The following is an 18,827-nucleotide window of genomic DNA, read 5'->3' as shown; positions in this document are numbered from 1 at the left end:
GAAGATCTGCAATGAGTATTGGGCCAAAATACCAGCAACAGTGTGTGAAAACCTAGTGAAGACTTACAGAAAACGTTTGACCTCTGTCATTGCCAACAAAGGGTATGTAACAAAGTATTGAGATTAACTTTTGTTATTGACCAAATACTTATTTTCCATCATAATTTGCAAATTCTTCAAAAAAAAAATCAGACAATGGCCCTCATTTACTAAGAGTGGAGTGTAGGTTTCTTTGTGGGTTTTAATTCCCTACAATTTATTTTCCACAATATTTGCTAAGGTTTCCCGTCATTTTCCACTTTCCCTACACTTTGCTTTTTTTTTTTTTTTTACACATGCTCTGATCTGTAGGGTTTTGCTCAGCTCAAATCCACCACATTTTCTGTGCAAACCTTATGTTGGGATTTGGGGAAAATGTCGGGAACACGCCCCTTTTCGGAGACCACACCCATTTTCCTTGCAGTCACGCCCCCTTTTCGGCTTTTCTTAGCAAAATGGAGAGTTAGTCGAGTTTTTACAATTCTGGCACAAATTCTTGCGCAGACAGAATTTCAGGCGCAATGCGACAGAATCTGGCGCACAACCTGACAAAACATGTCGGGCTTTGCAATAGCAAATGAGGGACACTGTGATTTTATGGATTTTTTTTCTTCTCATTATGTCTCTCATAATTGAGGTATACCTATGATGAAAATTACAGAACTCATCTTTTTGCCCCACTGTATGTGATGTTTCATGATGAATTCTTCAGTATAGAGCTTTACTGATGTTTGCAGGGTTTGTTTGTTTTACAGAAGAAGAGCAGAGAAGAGACATGCGGAGAAGGCAGTGGTGTGGAAATCTTGGAGAACCGACCATATACGGACGGTCCTGGGGGCTCTGGTCAGTACACACACAAGGTCTATCACATTGGCATGCACATCCCCAGCTGGTTTCGATCCATCTTACCCAAAGCTGCCCTGCGAGTTGAAGAAGAGTCTTGGAATGCTTATCCCTATACAAGGACCAGGTACAAAATTTAAAGAACCCTTGTAACATGTAATCACCAACACAGTTTAAAGAAATTGAATTGTAATTTCAAACTAACTTTTATGTAGGTCTTCATGTTTAAAAACACTTCTTTCTTTTGAACATTGCCAACTGCACATTTGGTTTGTAATAATTAAAAATATAGTAAATAAAAGTATAAAACGCCATCTTAAATCTAATGAAGATTAGGTTAAGTCAGGGGTGATGACAAAAACAAACGGTCATCTGCTAATAACACACATTTATTATGTTCACCACCTACCTCAATACTCTTAATATCACCATTCACCCTAATCAGATGAGCAAGCTGCTCAATAACTAAAATGAACAAGATCAGCTATAGTAGGAAACCCCATAGTGTCCCTCTTGCAATAGTCATGGGGAAGCAGTAGGCTGGAAAAAAGATTTTGAGGCCGCAAAAATGTGTAGCATGAAGAATAAAAAAAAATGGGCACTGTCAGATACAAAAACTTAACAGTCAAACAAATAAGCTTTTATTGTAGCATAAGATAGCAGTACACAATAACAGCTTCAAAAATATGAACAGTACGGTTCAAAGACCCTAAAAAAACTATAAACAGGACATAGTGGTACACATACAAAGTAAAGTGACCTGAAAACACTTCCGAAAGGTCATTTAATAATCAGTAGGGAAAAGCATAAAACATAAAGAGGTCTTACAATATACAATACACACTGGCTGACACCGACATAAAGAGTAAAGGCTCCCCATCAGTATAGGGACATGCAATGACTCCTATCTGGGCAATGAGGGGATGGCAACCATGGTTCCACAAAAACTTTTAATATGTTGTACATCTTGACAAAAGATTAACCTTTCTAATATACTTCATAAGAAAATTGTATTTCCTCTTTATAGAAATCATGGCTTATAAAACCATGGGCAAAGTCCAGTAAGTGAGGGTGGGCTAGTACTCCTCTGTGCTCTCTCTTGTACTTATTTGTGCTCTCTCCTGTCCTAAAACGGATAGATAAAAATATAAGCCAATTAAATAATAAATTATTTTTGAACAATACAAATGAAGTACAGAATGGGAATAAATGGTCAAACACATACAGTGGACCTTATTAGTAATTAAAGGAGAACTGTACTAAAAAATTATATGTTTTCCTCTGTGCCCTGGCTGCAAAAACTAAAAAAAAAAAACTTTAACTCACCTTCCAGTGTTCCCCCGTTGCGCCGATATTGGTGTCCCTGTCCTCCGGTGAGTTATACTGCGCTCAGCGTATCGCCGCCTGCAGCGATGTCCCACCTCGGCCGGTGATAGGCTGAGTGCACTGTCATGTAAGGATCCTGGGTCCCGCCTTCTCACTGCGGCCTGGGCTCGTTACATGACAGTGCTCTCAGCCTATCACCGGCCAAGGCGGGACATCGCTGCAGCCGACGATACACTGAGTGCAGTATGACTCACTGTCCCCAGGAAGATGACCGGGACACCGATATCGGCGTAACATGAGAAGGTGAGTTTAAGTTTTTTTTTTTTTTTACAAAAGTCTGGTCCCAACCAATGTCTACTCACTTCATAAATATATAGATCATTATATATTAGCCCACTAGATATTAATCCTCACATATGTATGCCATGAATACTTAACCCTTATTTTTATGGCATAGCCCCCTAAACCCGAATGTGTGGAAAAATACCACAATACTGTGTAAATGGTGAATGAGTAAGAGGGAGAATTGTAAGACAGTAACCAGCGAGGGGGGATGGGAGGACAAAGTAAGTTAGGGGGAAAAGAGATATTACAATACCAATACTGCCTCATTTATAAGTGTGACAATGGCTGAACCCCAATGCACGTTTTGTGTTTGTGTCTTCTCTGGGGAACCAATTATTGAAATTAAAGGTTTTATGAAGGTCTAAAGAAAGGCACAGGGCCTGATAGGACAGGGTAGGTCGCCATCTGGCCTTAACTAAAGAGATGAAACCCAACACGCGCTTAGTCCTATTAGATTCTTATGCTAAACACCATTCAGTCGCATGGGTTAAATTACAGACTTGCTCTAAATGAACATTTATTAGTTTTAGTTCCATATATTATCTGCCTGTATCATGTAAGTACTATCTATCTAATTGTTATTTAGTATATTTTGCTTTTTTTATTTTTTTAGTAGCTCTCTGTATCATGTTTAAATGGTCACATGACCTCTTAATTATGCAACATGTGGTATGGATGGGATTTTGTAAGTTTAAACAAACCGCTTTTAGTATTCTATAGATCATAAATATTTTCCATATCTTGATTCTTTTCTATACACCTGTACCTGTATGGTGTTTTAATTACTTAAATAGAAGTTCAAGCATTCTACCAAGTTCTGGGATTGTTACTATTTACCCAGGCATAGAGTGATATATATGAAGTGTAAAAGTGTCCTGTAAGAATTAAGAGCACCATTAGTATACAAATGATATGGTTTACACATGCCAACATAGCCCTGTAGGATAAGGGAGACAAAAATAGCAAAAGAAGAAATTAGGGGTATTAGTGCACCAGTGGTGTGATACTTTGGGAGAACATCAATCTTCACATTTGGTATTTCTCAATACCAAACCAAATGGTAGTTAGTTTTAATGCTTTGATACTAAAAAATGATGAGAAAGTCTGCAGGGCCAAAGATCTGTGTCTGGAGGCAGCTTCCCCCCACCCCTAGAAGTCTTTTTCTCAGTGTCATTGCAATATTGGGGTGCAAAGTCGCTGTGGATTTTACTTGTGAATGTATCAAGGATTATATCTGCAGGAAACTCCTATTGTTGCACTTGTAGGTTTGTCCAGATATCCACAACAGTAACTGAAAACTTACCCTCATACTCTGTGTAGTGGATTTAACATATTTTTCATTCACTGTTTAGGTATACAGTGGCCCTGATTTACGATAAGTGTTGGTATTTACCCACTTAAGGACATATCGTTTTTCCGTTTTTGCCCTTTTGTTTTTTCCTCCTTACCTTTTAAAAATCATAACTCTTACAATTTTGTACCTTAAAATCCATATGATGGGTTATGTTTTGCGCCACCAATTCTACTTAGTAATGACATCGGTAATTTTACCCAAAAATCTACGGCGAAGCGTAAAAAAAAATCATTGTGCGACAAAATGGAAGAAAAACAAAATTTTTTACATTTTGGGGGCTTCCGTTCTTACGCAGTATATTTTTTGGTAAAAATTACACTTTATCTTTATTCTGTAGGTCCATACGATTAAAATGATACCCTACTTATGTAAGTTTGATTTTGTATTACTTCTGAAAAAAATCCTAACTACATGCAGGAAAATGTATGCATTTAAAATTGTCAGTTTCTGACCCCAATAACTTTTTTTTATTTTTTCACATACGGGGCGAGGTGAGGGCTCATTTTTTGCGCCGTGATCTAAAGTTTTTATCGGTACCATTTGTGTTTTGATCTAACTTTTTGATAGCTTTTTATAAAAAAATGTTATGGTATAAAAAGTGACCAAAAATATGCTATTTTTGATTTTGGAATTTATTTGCCCGTACCGGGCATAACGATATATTTTTATAGTTCAGACATTGATGCACGCGGCGATACCACATATATTTATTTTTAGTTTTATTTACACAGGGTTTTTTTAATGGGAAAAGGGGGGTGATTCAAACTTTTATTAGGGAAGGTGTTAAATTAACTTTTTTTCACCTTTTTTTCGCAATGTTATAGCCCTTATAGGGGACTATAACATGCAGTATATTGATTCAATACACTGATCAATGCCATTACATTGCACTGCATTGATCAGTGTTATAGGCGATTGATTGCTCCAAGCCTGAAATCCAGGCTTGAGCAATCAATCGCCGATTGGACTTGCAGGAGGCAGGTAAGGCACCCCTCTGCTGTGTCCTAGCTGATCAGGACATTGCGATTTTACCGTGATGGTCCCGATCAGCCCGACTGAGCTATCAGAAAGCTTTCACTTTATCTTTCACTTTAGACGCGGCGATCAACTTTGATCGCCGCATGTCTAAAGAGTTAATGCCGGACATGTGCCTGAACTGCGATGTCCTGGCTGATAGCAGCTCCTGAGCTCGCTTCATAACCCTCCCGTGCCGCAGTGCTGTTTAGAAACGCCGTTTTGCAGCAAGGTGTTAATTAGTGTGGAATGTTGTTTCAGACTTGCATGATTCTACTTTTTTTTTACCCTCTTTACAGGTCAGCTAAGTTCTGACTAGCTTTTTCATGGGGGAAATTTCCAGCCATTTATTCACAGAATTTTGTGTGAATTCAACAGTGTATAGGTGGGGTTGTGAGAATACACCCCTTTTCTGACCGACCACACCCCTTTTTCGGGTTTGTCAGTTTATTTTGTACTGCACCACACATTCTGACGCAGACACAATTTTTGGTGCATGCGCATGACCCGGCAAAACAGGTTTGGTTTACAATTGTAAATTAGGGCCAGTGTAGCAGTGACTCTTCTGTCTCTTGTTTCTAAACTGTTGTTTCACAAAACTCTGGGGTTCTTTAAACAAAGTCTGTGGTTCCCAGAAGACAGCAGTACCATGAGCTGTTTTTTACCAAATGAACGCCAAATTTTTTCTACAAATTATTGACATAGAGGCAGGAAAGCAATTAAGAATTTATGGCAAAAATCGTAATCTTGGATAAGAATTATTTGAAACTTTGCCTAACTTTGCCAAGTTTTTTTTTTTTTAAGTAGAATAAATGTTCCTCAAGAGGGGAAATCATTATCAAGGTTTCCTCATAGTAAAATCATTGGAAATGGCTACTCTGAGCACTAATACAATATGTCACACTACACCTGAGATTGCATCCTAATGTAAATCTTAACCTCTTAAGGATGCAGGGCGTACCTGTACACCCTGCGCCCAGTCCCAGTAAATAACGTGGGGTCACGGCCTGACCCCGCGTCATACCGGGTCGGTCCCGGTGGCTAATTAAAGCCGGGACCCTGGGCTAATAGCGTGCGGCACCAATCGTTGTGCCACACGCTATTAACCCTTTAGACGCAGCATTCAAAGTTGATAGCTGCGTCTAAAATGAAAGTAAAAGGTTCCCGGCAGCTCAGTTGGGCTGATCGGGACCATTGCGGTGAAATCTCGATGTCCCGATCAACTAGAACACAAGCGGAGGTCCCCTTACCTGCCTCAGTCGCGTCTGATCGGCGATTGATTGCTCCAAGCCTGAAATCCAGGCTTGAGCAATCAACCGCTGATAACACTGATCTTTGCCGTGTCAATGAGATCGGTATGTGCAGTGTAATAGCAACTAGGTGGGGCTATAACACTGCGAAAAAAAAAAAAAAGGGTGAAAAAAGTTAATAAAGATCATTTAACACCTTCCCTAATAAAAGTTTGAATCACCTCCCTTTTCCCATTAAATAAAAAAATACTAAAAAGTGTAAATAAAAATAAACATGTGGTATCGCCGCGTGTAAAAATGTCCTAACTATATAACAAAATAAGTGTATTTTTGGACACTTTTTATATCATGAAAAAATGAATAAAAAGCGATCAAAAAGTCTGATCAATATAAAAATTGTACCGATAACTTCAGAGCACGGCGCAAAAAATGAGCCCTCATACCGGCCCGTACGCAGAAAAATAAAAAAGTTATAGGGGTCAGAAGATGGCATTTTTAAAAGTATACATTTTCCTGCATTTAGTTATGATTTTTTTTTAGAAGTAATACGCACTGCGTAGAAACGGAAGCCCCCAAAATTTACAAAATGGCATTTTTTCTTCAATTTTGTCTCACAATGAATTTAAGTTCCCCTTCTCTGTGAATATTTTGGTAAAATGACTGTCACTGCACAGTAGAATTGGTGGCGCAAAAAATAAGCCATAATATGGAATTTTAGGTCAAAATTGAAAGCGTTATGATTTTTAGAAGGTGATGAGGAAAAAATGAAAATGCAAAAACGGAAAAACCCTGTGTATGGCGTTTGTTCCAGAACATAAATAAACAGTGTTTTTGTGAGATGGAAATTTAACAGAGCATTTGTGTGTATTAACTATATTTCGCTGCTGCTTCAACTGAGATGCGTTTCCCTCCTAGATACACTTGCCCCTTTGTGGAGAAGTTCTCCATAGATATAGAAACTTTTTACAAATCTGAATGCGGAGAGCTGGCCAACGTTTTCAACCTTTCTCCAGCTGAGAAAAGGCAGACAGTACTGGGTAAGCAGTTGCATTATTGCTGTAAGATATTTTCTGTCTCTGAGTTAGGCCATACAGATTAAATATGGTATGACTGTCTCTTTATCATTACCCCTCCCCCTTTTTCTGCAATAAATGTATATGTAAGATCTCATCTGCAAGCAGCATATAATAAAGGTGAAGATGCTATTTAGTTTTCTGTGATTTGATGTAGAATTGTAATATAAGAAGCTGTGGAACTATTATTATTATTATTATTATTATTATTATTATTATTATTATTCTCCTTTTTTAGAAGAGTTTCCATCACTACAGATGCCGAACTAACTGGCCTGTAGTTACTAGCCTCTTCTCTACTACTCTTCTTGTGAATGGGTACACCATTGGTCATTCTTCAGTCAGCAGGATAAGCAAAGCCATTAAAGAGGTTATCCAGGAAAAAAACTATTTTTTTTATATATCAACTGGCTCCAGAAAGTGAAACAGATTTGTAAATTACTTCTATTAAAAAATCGTAATCCTTTCAGTACTTATGAGCTGCTGAAGTTAAGTTGTTCTATTCTTTCTAAGTGATCTCTGATGACACCTGTCTCGGGAATTGTCCAGAGTAGAAGCAAATCCCCATAGCAAACCTATTCTGCTCTGTGCAGTTCCTGAGACAGAGATGTCAGCAGAGAGCACTGTTGTCAGACAGAAAAGAACAACTCAAATTAAGCAGCTGATAATTATTGGAAGGAATAAGATTTTTTTAATAGAAGTAATTTACAAATCTGTTTAACTTTCTGGAGCCAGTTGATCTATTAGTTTTAGTTTTTTCCTGGAATACCCCTTTAAGTCCTGCCCCCCCCCCCCCTTTCTGTATGAGTTTGTATAGATGTAATGATGCCAGTAACTACCAGAATATCAAGTGTAGTGATTTGTACAGGGCCCAGAAACCAAGAAGACTCTATTAAGAGGCATGCAAGAAGATATCTCGATGATGGAAGGGAATAGTCAATATTGTCAATGGATGTAAAAAGGAAAGATACAAGGACAGAATAGAGAGCAAAACAAGCTTTTGGCCCCACTTCTAAACCTGGGTATGGTGGAACAGAAACCCAGTTGAGAATTAAAGGAAAACTGTTACCTTGATCATCCATACTAAACCCAATACACTGGGTTATAGTGTGGGTGACCAAGAATCCAAAGAGGGGTCACTTACTATAATCAGTGCTGTGGTTCCCAAAATATTGGCTGGCGAATTTCCCTTCTGAATTCAGGGAGTCGCGCGCAGGAGGGGGGGTTCCGCCGCCTGGCCGCTCCTGCTTCTTTCAGTCTTCTCAATCAGCCGTCCCCTAAGTTACTATCTTCATATTCTGCTACTCCACTTGATATTGCCGTGAGTCGCATGTCATGCGACTCCACTTCATATTGCCGTGAGTCGCATGTCATGTGAGGTAGAGCGCGTGTGCCGGCAGTTTACATACAGCTCTTATGTCTTGAGCTCTGACTGCTGAAACCAGTCATGTGAGAGCTGAAGTCATGTGAGAGCTGTAGGGCTGCCGGCACATGCGCTCTACCGACAGCGCAGTGCTCACGTGACATGCGACTTATGTCATTAGAATGTGGAGTCGCAGAATATGAAGATAGTAACTAAGGGGATGGCTGATTGAGAAGACGGAAAGAAGCAGGGGCAGACAGCCTTCCTGAATTCAGAAGGGGAACCTCGCCAGCCAATATTTCGGGAACCACAGCACCGATTATAGCAAGTAAAGTGGGTTTAGTGTGGGTGATCAAGGTGACAGTTTTTCTTTAAAAAGATTTCCCAAATACAAAATGTATTATTGTGTGTGACATGAGTTTATACCAGGAGGAATTTAGCAATGCTTACACCAGAAAACTAGTGCAAACAAGTCTCAAATATTTTTCAACACACTCAACTTTTGTGCAAATCACAGAAGAGGTTCCAAAATGAGGCTTGCACAAGACTTTGCAATTTTTTTATGCCATAAAACTGGCATGTAAGCCTTGATAATAGGATAGTTGGTGTTTATAGATGGAAATGTGTCAGTCCAAATTTTCTATTTTTTTATGGCAATTCTCCCATTTACTTTCTTGATCTTCTTGTGCACTTTCATAAATGTAATTTGAAGAGACCATGGGGGACATTTATCAAAATCTGTCCATGAGTTGCCCATAGCAACAATTGGATCGCTTCTTTCATTTTTGAAAGGCCTCTGAAAAAGGAAAAAAGCAATCTGGTTGCTATGGGCAATTCAGCAATTTTTCCTCTGGACAGATTTTGATAAATCTCTCCCAGTGATTATAGCTTCTGAACAATCATTGTTTCAATTGTTCTTATATGCAGAATATTGGGCCTTACAACAGTCTTGTAAGCACTTCTTCCCAGTCTCATTAGATAAAATCATCTGTCTGGGCAAGGAGTGTGACATGTTATGAATAATACATTAAAAGTGTGTTTGAAGAATGCTGGGGGATTCTTGTTTTTATTTCAAGCTTTGACATTGCCTTCAAAACTTAGATTTGGGATCTGACTGGTTGCTGTGCACAACATATATTTATGGTTTAAACAGTAAAGCTTTATTATAAGCCAAACAGATAAGTAATGCAAATATGAATGCACTGATACTCGAAACATGGTTATGACAAGGTAAATGAAATAACAGGGTACAGTACAAGAAAAATATCAGCAAGCGGAATAAAGCACAATCCCAAGACAAGAAACAGTGTTAAACATTTGGACAGTATGAAGAAGACATCGAAGGATTCCATACTTGTTCAAAGTACTCAACTACACTATAGCATTATGGAGATGACAGTAGCAAAAGATAGGACAGGCTTTCTACACTGATAAGCAAAGTGGATGAAAACCACCAATAAGAAATGTTGGACATGCCTTTAGGTATGGTAAGGCATTCTATATTGCTTCTTTCCTAATAGATTTAAAAAAAAGCCACAGGGAAATGTATAGTTAGTAATCTCCTTGATCAATTAGACCACTTGAGTACAAAAAGACAGTGGTCAGGCAACTCCATCATGTGAAACAAACAACCAGATGACAAACATCCCCTAAATCATAGAAGAGACACTGAAAAATATATGGCAAGGAGTTGAGTACAAACAAAAAAGGTTATATGGAGAACTTTCAAAGAGACTTGCCAACTACCCTTGATAATATCATTAGCAACAATCCTGCCATTAAGGTAGAGACAGAGTAAACTGAAAGTCTGCAGTATTTATAGGGTATATGAGTTTTGTATACTGTTACATACATATTTGCAAATTATGGTGGAAAATAAGTATTTGATCCCCTACAAACAAGCAAGATTTCTGGCTCTCACAGACCTGTAACTTCTTCTTTAAGAGTCTCCTCCGTCCTCCACTCGTTACCTGTATTAATGGCACCTGTTTGAACTTATCAGTATAGAAAGACACCTGTACACAACCCAAAACAAAATTGTAGACACCAGAAAGAAAATTGTAGACCTGCACCAGGCTGGGAAGACTGAATCTGCAATAGGCAAGCAGCTTGGTGTGAAGAAATCAACTGTGGGAGAAATTATTAGAAAATGGAAAGCATACAAGATCACGGATAATCTCCCTCGATCTGGGGCTTTACGCAAGATCTCAGCCAGTGGTGTCAAAATGATCACAAGCAAAGACGAAAGGGAAAAAGGGAACACGCGCCCCTAGTGTGATACGTTTATGATAGTGAATAAGTGCAATAAAGGTCACACTTACCACAAAGTGTTGCGCTAAGGGCATAACACCATGTAGCGTATTAATCAGGTTAGGTCTGTCAGCAGCCACGATCCTCCGGTCCAAACAGCATAAGCAAAAAATAGCAAACATGGATCTTTGCAGGCGCATAGACAGCAGTAGATAAAAGTTCGTGGAGTCTTCAGTTAATATGGATGTTTATTTTAAGCACATAAAAGCAACGCGTTTCCTGCCCGTAGCGGGCACTTCATCAGGCAAGTGTGCATGTATACAGGTATCAGAAAAAAAGACATTTAAATAGACGGTCCTTGCGTACAATCAAAAGGTCAAATTAATTAAGCTATTCTGGACAGGTTACAGAGTCCAGTTAAGCACAGTTACAAACATAACATCATGCAAATGCATAAAAACATTTTACAAATGAAAATATTACAGTCTCTAGTCAGTACAGGGACACAAAGATTTGTGCGATCAAAGAAAAGGAATGTATGGTAGCTGCAGAATCTCCAAGCGCTAGCATACGGATGTGTCAGAGTTCCGGTTGCTCTGCGCTGAAGTAGTCGGGTTTTATGAATGAACGGCGCTATAGATACTGTAGTGAGGTTAGTGGTGGGCGGGGCCACAACACGCACTCGCTGAATAGGAGGTAGTAACTATGCGCTGATGTAAGCTAGGATGAAAATAGCCTGTGCTCCACCGGCTCTAGGAGAGCCAGCAACGGTGCGATCCTCCAGTCAATTATATTGGGCTACATGATAGACTTTTTAGTTATTATTACCCTGTTTCTAGGGGTTCCCACCTTTTTATACATCTGGGTCCGGACCTGTATTTTCCATTTGCAGGACTTGCTCGTTGCTGGCTCTCCTAGAGCCGGTGGAGCACAGGCTATTTTCATCCTAGCTTACATCAGCGCATAGTTACCACCTCCTATTCAGCGAGTGCGTGTTGTGGCCCCGCCCACCACTAACCTCGTTACAGTATCTATAGCGCCGTTCATTCATAAAACCTGACTACTCCAGCGCAGAGCAACCGGAACTCTGACAGAACAGTGAGCAAAAATCCCAGAACCACACGGGGGGACCTAGTGAATAACCTGCAGAGAGCTGGGACCAAAGTAGCAAAGGTTACCATCAGTAACACACTACGCCGTTAGGGACTCAAATCATGCAGTGCCAGACGTGTCCCCCTGCTTAAGCCAGTACATGTCCAGGCCTGTCTGAAGTTTGCTAGAGAGCATTTGGATGATCCAGAAGAGTATTAGGAGAATGTAAGATGGTCAGATGAAACCAAAGTAGAACTTTTTGGTAAAAACTCAACTTGTCGTGTTTGGAGGAGAAAGAATACTGAGTCGCATCCAAAGAACATCACACCTACTGTGAAGCATGGGGGGGAGGGTGGACACATTGTGCTTTGGGGCAGTTTTTCTGCTATGGGACCAGGACAACTGATCCGTGTAGAGGAAAGAATGAATGGGGCCATGTATCGTGAGATTTTGAGTGAAAACCTCCTTCAATCAGCAAGGGCATTGAAGATGGAACCGGGCTGGGTCTTTCAGCGTGACAATGATCCCAAACACACCACTTGGGCAACGAAGGAGTGGATTTGTAAGAGGCATTTCAAGGTCCTGGAGTCTCCTAGCCAGTCTCCAGATCTCACCCCATAGAAAACCTTTGGAAAGAGTCTGTGTTGCCCAGCGACAGCCCAAAAACATCACTGCTCTAGAGGAGATCTGCATGGAGGAATGGGCCAAAATACCAGCAACAGTGTATGAAAACCTTGTGAAGGCTTACAGAAAATGTTTACCGCTGTCATTGGAAACAAAGGGTATTTAACAAAGTATTGAGATTAACTTTTTTTCTTATTATGTCTCTCATAGTTGAGGTATACCTATGATGAAAATTACAGGCCTCTCTCATCTTTTTAAGTGGGAGAACTTGCACAATTGGTGGCTGACAAAATACTCTTTTGCCTCACTGTGTGTGTGTGTGTGTGTGTGTGTGTGTATGTATATATATATATATATATATAGTGCAGAATTTTTTTATATTCTAAAATATGGCCACAGGGGATGTATATTATTTCCATACACAATAGATAGTAATGACTAAACAACGATTTTAAACTGATGGTCACATTATGATGATACTGTGCTGCCTGTGTAGTTAAAATATTAACAGTATATTGATTGTATACAGTTTTTGATAAAGACTCACAGCATCGGCTACACCAAGAGAATCGCCTAATGACCATTTATTGACTTTACATTATGGTCCCTTTTTTATTGGCTAGATGTCTGTCTCTGAAAACGCCATTCAGATAGACACTAATTAGCACCCAGGAAGGCAGCCAGAAGAAACCTTAGTCCCCTTCCCTAAAGCTGGTTGCCATGGCAGGAGATAGATGCACGCTGACATATAAAAGGAATGTGACGCAGCCGGCTGAACCCAGTAGCACAGTCTGATAGGAGCGTTCAGAATTGGTTTCTCTCTAGGTGACAGTAGAAAAGCAATGCTGTGCTTTTGCTGGCTAATTTTAGCCTACGCTGCATTTTTAGTGGGTGGGCAGGTGAAGAACAGGCAGAACATAAAAGACTAGAAAGAAGGAGGAAAATGAGCCAGACCTGTATAATTCCCATAGCATGTTAAAAATAAAACTGCCTGGATCCTTCTGAAGTGCACAGCGTGAGGAGATTGGTTTACAGTGCCAACCTGTACTGTATTGTGGAAGGTTTTATAGGTTATATCAGTTGCTCAAACTAAATAAAAATGCTATGATCCTCAAGTAATATTTAATCAATGCTACAGCAAAAATAAATAAAAATTTTAAAATAGCTTTTGATTTTCACAGACTTTATAGTTAGAGACCTGTTAAATGATTTAAATATAATGAGGGAGATTTATTAAACTGTTTGAGAGGAAAAGTGGAGCGATTTTTTTCCACAGCAACCAATCACAGCTTAGCTAACGAGCTGTGGTAAAGTTAAAGCTGAGCTGGAATTGGTTGCTGTGGGAAAGTCACTCCACTTTTTCTCTCACACATTGATAAATCTTGGCCATTGTCTTTAAATAAAGGAAATACTATCAGATCGGGGGCATTGAATGTAGACTACCTGTGTTGTTTAAAACATCCACAAATATGTAGGCCTACAGAAGGATGTAGATCAGGATTTAGTGATATTTATAATGTTTTGCTGATTGTGTTTGCACTTTCTTGCATTAAAAAGTACCTGTCACCAAATAAACTGTTCTAAACTAACTCAGGCTTTGTTCCCTAACTACTCCTAACGCCACTCCAGCCCTTAGCCCCGTAAGGACCAAGGACATAACGGTACGTCCTGAGTCCCTTCCCTTTGTATAGCGCGGTGCAACGATGTGGCCCCGTGTCATAGCGGTTCAGGACCCGTGGCTAATAGCGTGCGGCAATGATCGCGGTGCCGTGCACTATTAACCCTTTAGACGCGGCGTTCAACTTTGAACGCCGCGTCTAAAGTGAAAGTAAATCACTGCCGGTTAGCTCAGAGGGCTGTTCGGGATGTCCCCGGCAAAATAGCTGCATCCCGAACAGCTGTTAGACACGAGGGGGGTCTCCTACCTTGCCTCCTGGAGTCCGATCGCCGAATGACTGCTCAGTGCCTGAGATCCAGGCATGAGCAGTCAAGCGGCAGAATCATTGATCACTGGTTTCCTATGAGAAACCAGTGATCAATGTAAAAGATCAGTGTGTGAAGTGTTATAGCCCCCTATGGGAGCTATAACATTGCAAAAACAAAAGTGGAAAAAAAGTGAAGGAAGATCATTTAACACCTCCCCTAATAAAAGTTTGAATCACCCCCCTTTTCCCATAAAAAAAAAAAGTGTAAATAAAAATAAACATATGTGGTATCGCCGTGTGCGGAAATGTCCAAATTATAAAAATATATCATTAATTAAATCGCACAGTCAATGGCGTACGCGCAAAAAAATTCCAAAGTCCAAAATAGTGCATTTTGGTCACTTTTTGGTCACTTTTTATATCATGAAAAAATGAATAAAAATATAATGTAAAATGAATTAAATTATACATTTTCCTGCATGTAGTTATGATTTTTTTCAGAAGTACAACAAAATCAAACCTATATAAGTAGGGTATCATTTTAATCGTATGGACCTACAGAATAAAGAGTGTCATTTTTACCGAAAAATGTACTGCGTAGAAACAGAAGCTTCCATAAAGTTACAAAATGGCGGTTTTTTTTTTCCAATTTTGTCTCACAATGATTTTTTTTTTCCGTTTCGCCGTAGATTTTTGGGTAAAATGACTGATGTCATTACAAAGTAGAATTGGTGGCGCAAAAAATAAGCCATCATATGGATTTTCAAGTGCAAAATTGAAAGAGTTATGATTTTTTTAAGGTAAGGAGAAAAAAAGGAAAGTGCAAAAACGGAAAAAACCCTGGTCCTTAAGGGGTTGAAAAATTTCAGAGCTTTAAAAAGCTGTGTATCATACCTTTCTTCTTGCTCACATAGTGCAATTTCCCAGCAGGAGAAAGTGTGCGTTTCCCTGGCATCACTGAAGCCTGCAGGTGGACCACTTCCACCCTCATATCGTTTCAGTGCTGTGATGAATAGAAGACCTCAGGCTCTGTGCATGTTTCAGTCTGTGTTGCTATGAGTGAGGCACTACTGCAGCTTTCAGTCCGTGAGAATCTGTGGAGCTTTCACTTTCTGTGCAGCTGTCAATAAAGCTCAGTGTGTAGAGAAGCACTTCCTGAGTTTGGTTGCCTGCCATGCCGTAGGAGACCGAACTCAGTGTATTAATTGTGTCAGGAAACAACAGACACCCCTAGTGCCCGTTTTTTCTATTACATTTTAAACATATTTATGTTGATAATTTTAAAAGAAAGTGAATGGGAAATTGTCTGCTAATTAGACAAAGAACACTATATTAAAAGTTTTTTGGGGTGGCAGGTACTCTTTAAACACATTAAAGGAAAACTGTTGGCTTTCACCCCCCGCACTAACCAGTAGTACTGGCTAGTAGTGCGGGGGACGCTGATCAGTTTGGACCTTACCATGCCCGGATCCACCATGCCGTTCCGATGCAATCTTCTATTTTCTGAATATGCAAATTAGGTTCTTGTACCGGCCGGGCTAACTGGCACTCTGATATCAGTGCCGCTGGCCGCAGCGCCGACCAGCTCATCAATATTCCTCCCCCTCCCTCCGCCTCTCCCTCTTCTCCCTGCTCTGTAATGAAGAGAGAGGGGAAGAATATTGATGAGCTGGATGGCACTGCGGCCAGCGGCAATGATGTCAGAGTGCCAATTAGCACCTCATTTGAATGTACCGAAAATAGAAGATTGCGGCGGATCCGGGCACGGTAAGGACCAAACTTATCAGCATCCCCCGCACTACCAGCCAGTACCGCTAGTTAGTGCGGGGGGTGGGGGGGAGAAAGCTGAGCTTTCCTTTAAATTTAAGTTTTGCCACTAGAGCAGTAGTTAATATAATATAAATATATAAACATCAAAAAATCCTATAGTAGCATGTTCAGATTTATTGACATGTCTACAGGTGGTCTTGCTCAAAGGTTTATCTGGCTTTTACGAATTGCATTTGAACGGTGATAATTTCACATTATATAAAAAGTTTTTGATAATGATTGGTACACTCTAAGGCGTCTGGGAAAACTCAATGACACACATGGCGACATTGAAATCAGGAGGACCAAGATGACGGCAGTGGCTTCAGTGCTGAGGTGCTGTACAGTACTAACCCGATCCCTCCGGCGCATTCCATCCACTCCCATCTAGTCCTTGTGCTTGTGTGTCCCCCGGATGCTTTGTTCACACACTTCTCCATACGTGAGGAAGTGAATCGCCGCCCGGGGGACAATTCTGATTGGTCGGCAGCAGAATGTGTAAACTATGGCCCAGATTTATCAAACTGTGTGAGAGAAAAAAATGGAGTACCCAATCACAGATCAGGTTTCACTTTACCAGAGCTTGTTAGCTTTGCTGTGATTGGTTGATGGGGGAAATCAGTCCACTTTTTCTCACGCACAGTTTGATAAAACTGGGCCTATGAATGGAATAGTGGGCAGCTGAGACAACTGTATAGTACATGCTAATGAGATGGCGACTAAAGATTTGGCACTGGTGCCCGCATTTGTGCCTGGAATTTGTTGAGGCCTGGATTACATACATTACATTACTTTATTTATTCTGTGCTGATCCCAAATTACATTCTGTATTATACTTAAGAGCTGTACTTACTATTCATGGTGAGTGAACATAGGTGGTAAGAAGAGGATATGCGTTATAGAAAAGCATGTAAATTTAAAATAACACATATTCATTACAAACATGTCGCTAATGTAGGGGTAAAATTTTTGGAAATGGGCTGCCATGGGGTATTCAGGCATAAAAAGGGAACCACTAATCTAAAGCTTTAATATTTTTACAATGTTTCTTGCATACAACTGTGCATACAACTGAGAACATACTTAAAGGGAACCTGTTACTAGTTTCATGCTGATCAATCCAGAAACAGCATGAAATATGCATAGACTGCCTTTATAAAATGATAGATGATTTACTCTGTGCTGTTTCCTAGAAAAAATCCTAGTCACCGGGTGGTCCCTATGCAAATAGAGATCTGTCAATCAAGGTTAGTGGACCACCCCAATGACACAGAGCCCTGTTCCAGGCTGAAGTTACTATTTGAATTTCTATGAAACAACACAGTCTTCCAGCGTAAATCATAGTATCATTATGAATATGGAATCTGTCAGTGTTTTCATGCTGCCCATAGTTTTGCAGCATGAAACTAGTGACAGATTTCCTTTAGAGGACTTGTCTTGTCATACATAAGTAAACATGTTTAATGTGTTCTTTCTTCTAGTGTTTACTGTTCTATTGTTTTGTATTGTGTTCAGAAACCTCTTTTCAATTTCAATAAAACATGAATGCTTAGATCAGATTTTAACCTCTTCAGGACATAGGGCGTATGGATACGCCCTGCATCCCGAGTCCTTAAGGACAGAGGGCGTATCCATACGCCCGTGGGAATTCCGGCCCCCACCGCTAGCCGGTTGGGGACCGGAGCCGGATGCCTGCTGAAATCGTTCAGCAGGCATCCCGGCATATCGCCCAGGGGGGTCATTATGCCCCCCCATGTCGGCGATCGCCGCAGATCGCTGGACAATTCAGTCCAGCGATCTGCGGCGATTCCGGGTCAATCGGGTCTCCAGTGACCCGGTGACCCGGAATTACTGGCTGTTACCAGAGCCTGCAGGGGTGAGGTGGCACTGGTGCCACCTCACGATCGCCCTGATTCGACCAATCAGGGCGCCTGCTGCGGGTGTCACTCCCGCACCCGCTCCGCCCCTCTTCCGGAGGACGTGAGCGGGTGCGGGACGTGCACCCCGGGTGCTGGGGACCCCGATCCCCGGCGTCAATGTTGGGATCGGGGCCCAAGGAGCAGCGGCGGCGGGACTGACTCTCCGGCGCTGGATCGTTGGAGGTGAGTGACAGCCTCCTGCTGTTGCTTAGCAACAGCTCCCAGCATGCAAAAAGGGCATGCTGGGAGCTGTAGTTATGCAACAGCAGGAGGCAGACAACCACAACTCCTAGCATTCCCTTATGGGCATGCTGGGACTTATGGTTTTGCAACAGCTGGAGGCACATGTTTTCTATGGAAAAGTGTACCTTCAGCTGTTGTATAACTACAACTCCCAGCTTGCACAAACAGCTAAAGTGCATGCTGGGAGTTGTAGTGGTGCATCTGCTGGTTGCATAACTACAACTCCCAGCATGCCCGTTGGCTGTCGGTGACTGCTGAGAGTTGTAGTTTTGCAACAGCTGAAGGCACACTGGTTGTGAAACTCAGAGTATTTTTTTTACCTAACTCAGTGTTTCACGACCGGTGTGCCTCCAGCTGT

The 18,827-nt window shown here is 40.8% G+C and overlaps 1 protein-coding gene across 9 annotated transcripts in view; it reads left to right on the top strand.

Moving 5' to 3' along the window:
• PITPNM2 (phosphatidylinositol transfer protein membrane associated 2) overlaps positions 1-18,827 on the top strand; it is a 431,574-nt gene that overhangs the window by 235,855 nt on the left and 176,892 nt on the right. For all 9 annotated transcript variants that reach the window (XM_056535625.1, XM_056535614.1, XM_056535577.1 and 6 more), the window contains 2 exons: positions 795-1,009; positions 7,087-7,208. In XM_056535625.1, coding sequence (XP_056391600.1) covers positions 795-1,009; positions 7,087-7,208 — 337 coding nt within the window. The remainder of the gene's footprint in view (positions 1-794; positions 1,010-7,086; positions 7,209-18,827) is intronic.

The sequence above is a fragment of the Hyla sarda genome, chromosome 1 (assembly GCF_029499605.1).
Source record: "Hyla sarda isolate aHylSar1 chromosome 1, aHylSar1.hap1, whole genome shotgun sequence".
Taxonomy (NCBI): domain Eukaryota; kingdom Metazoa; phylum Chordata; class Amphibia; order Anura; family Hylidae; genus Hyla; species Hyla sarda.
This window is presented reverse-complemented; position numbering and strand designations above follow the sequence as displayed.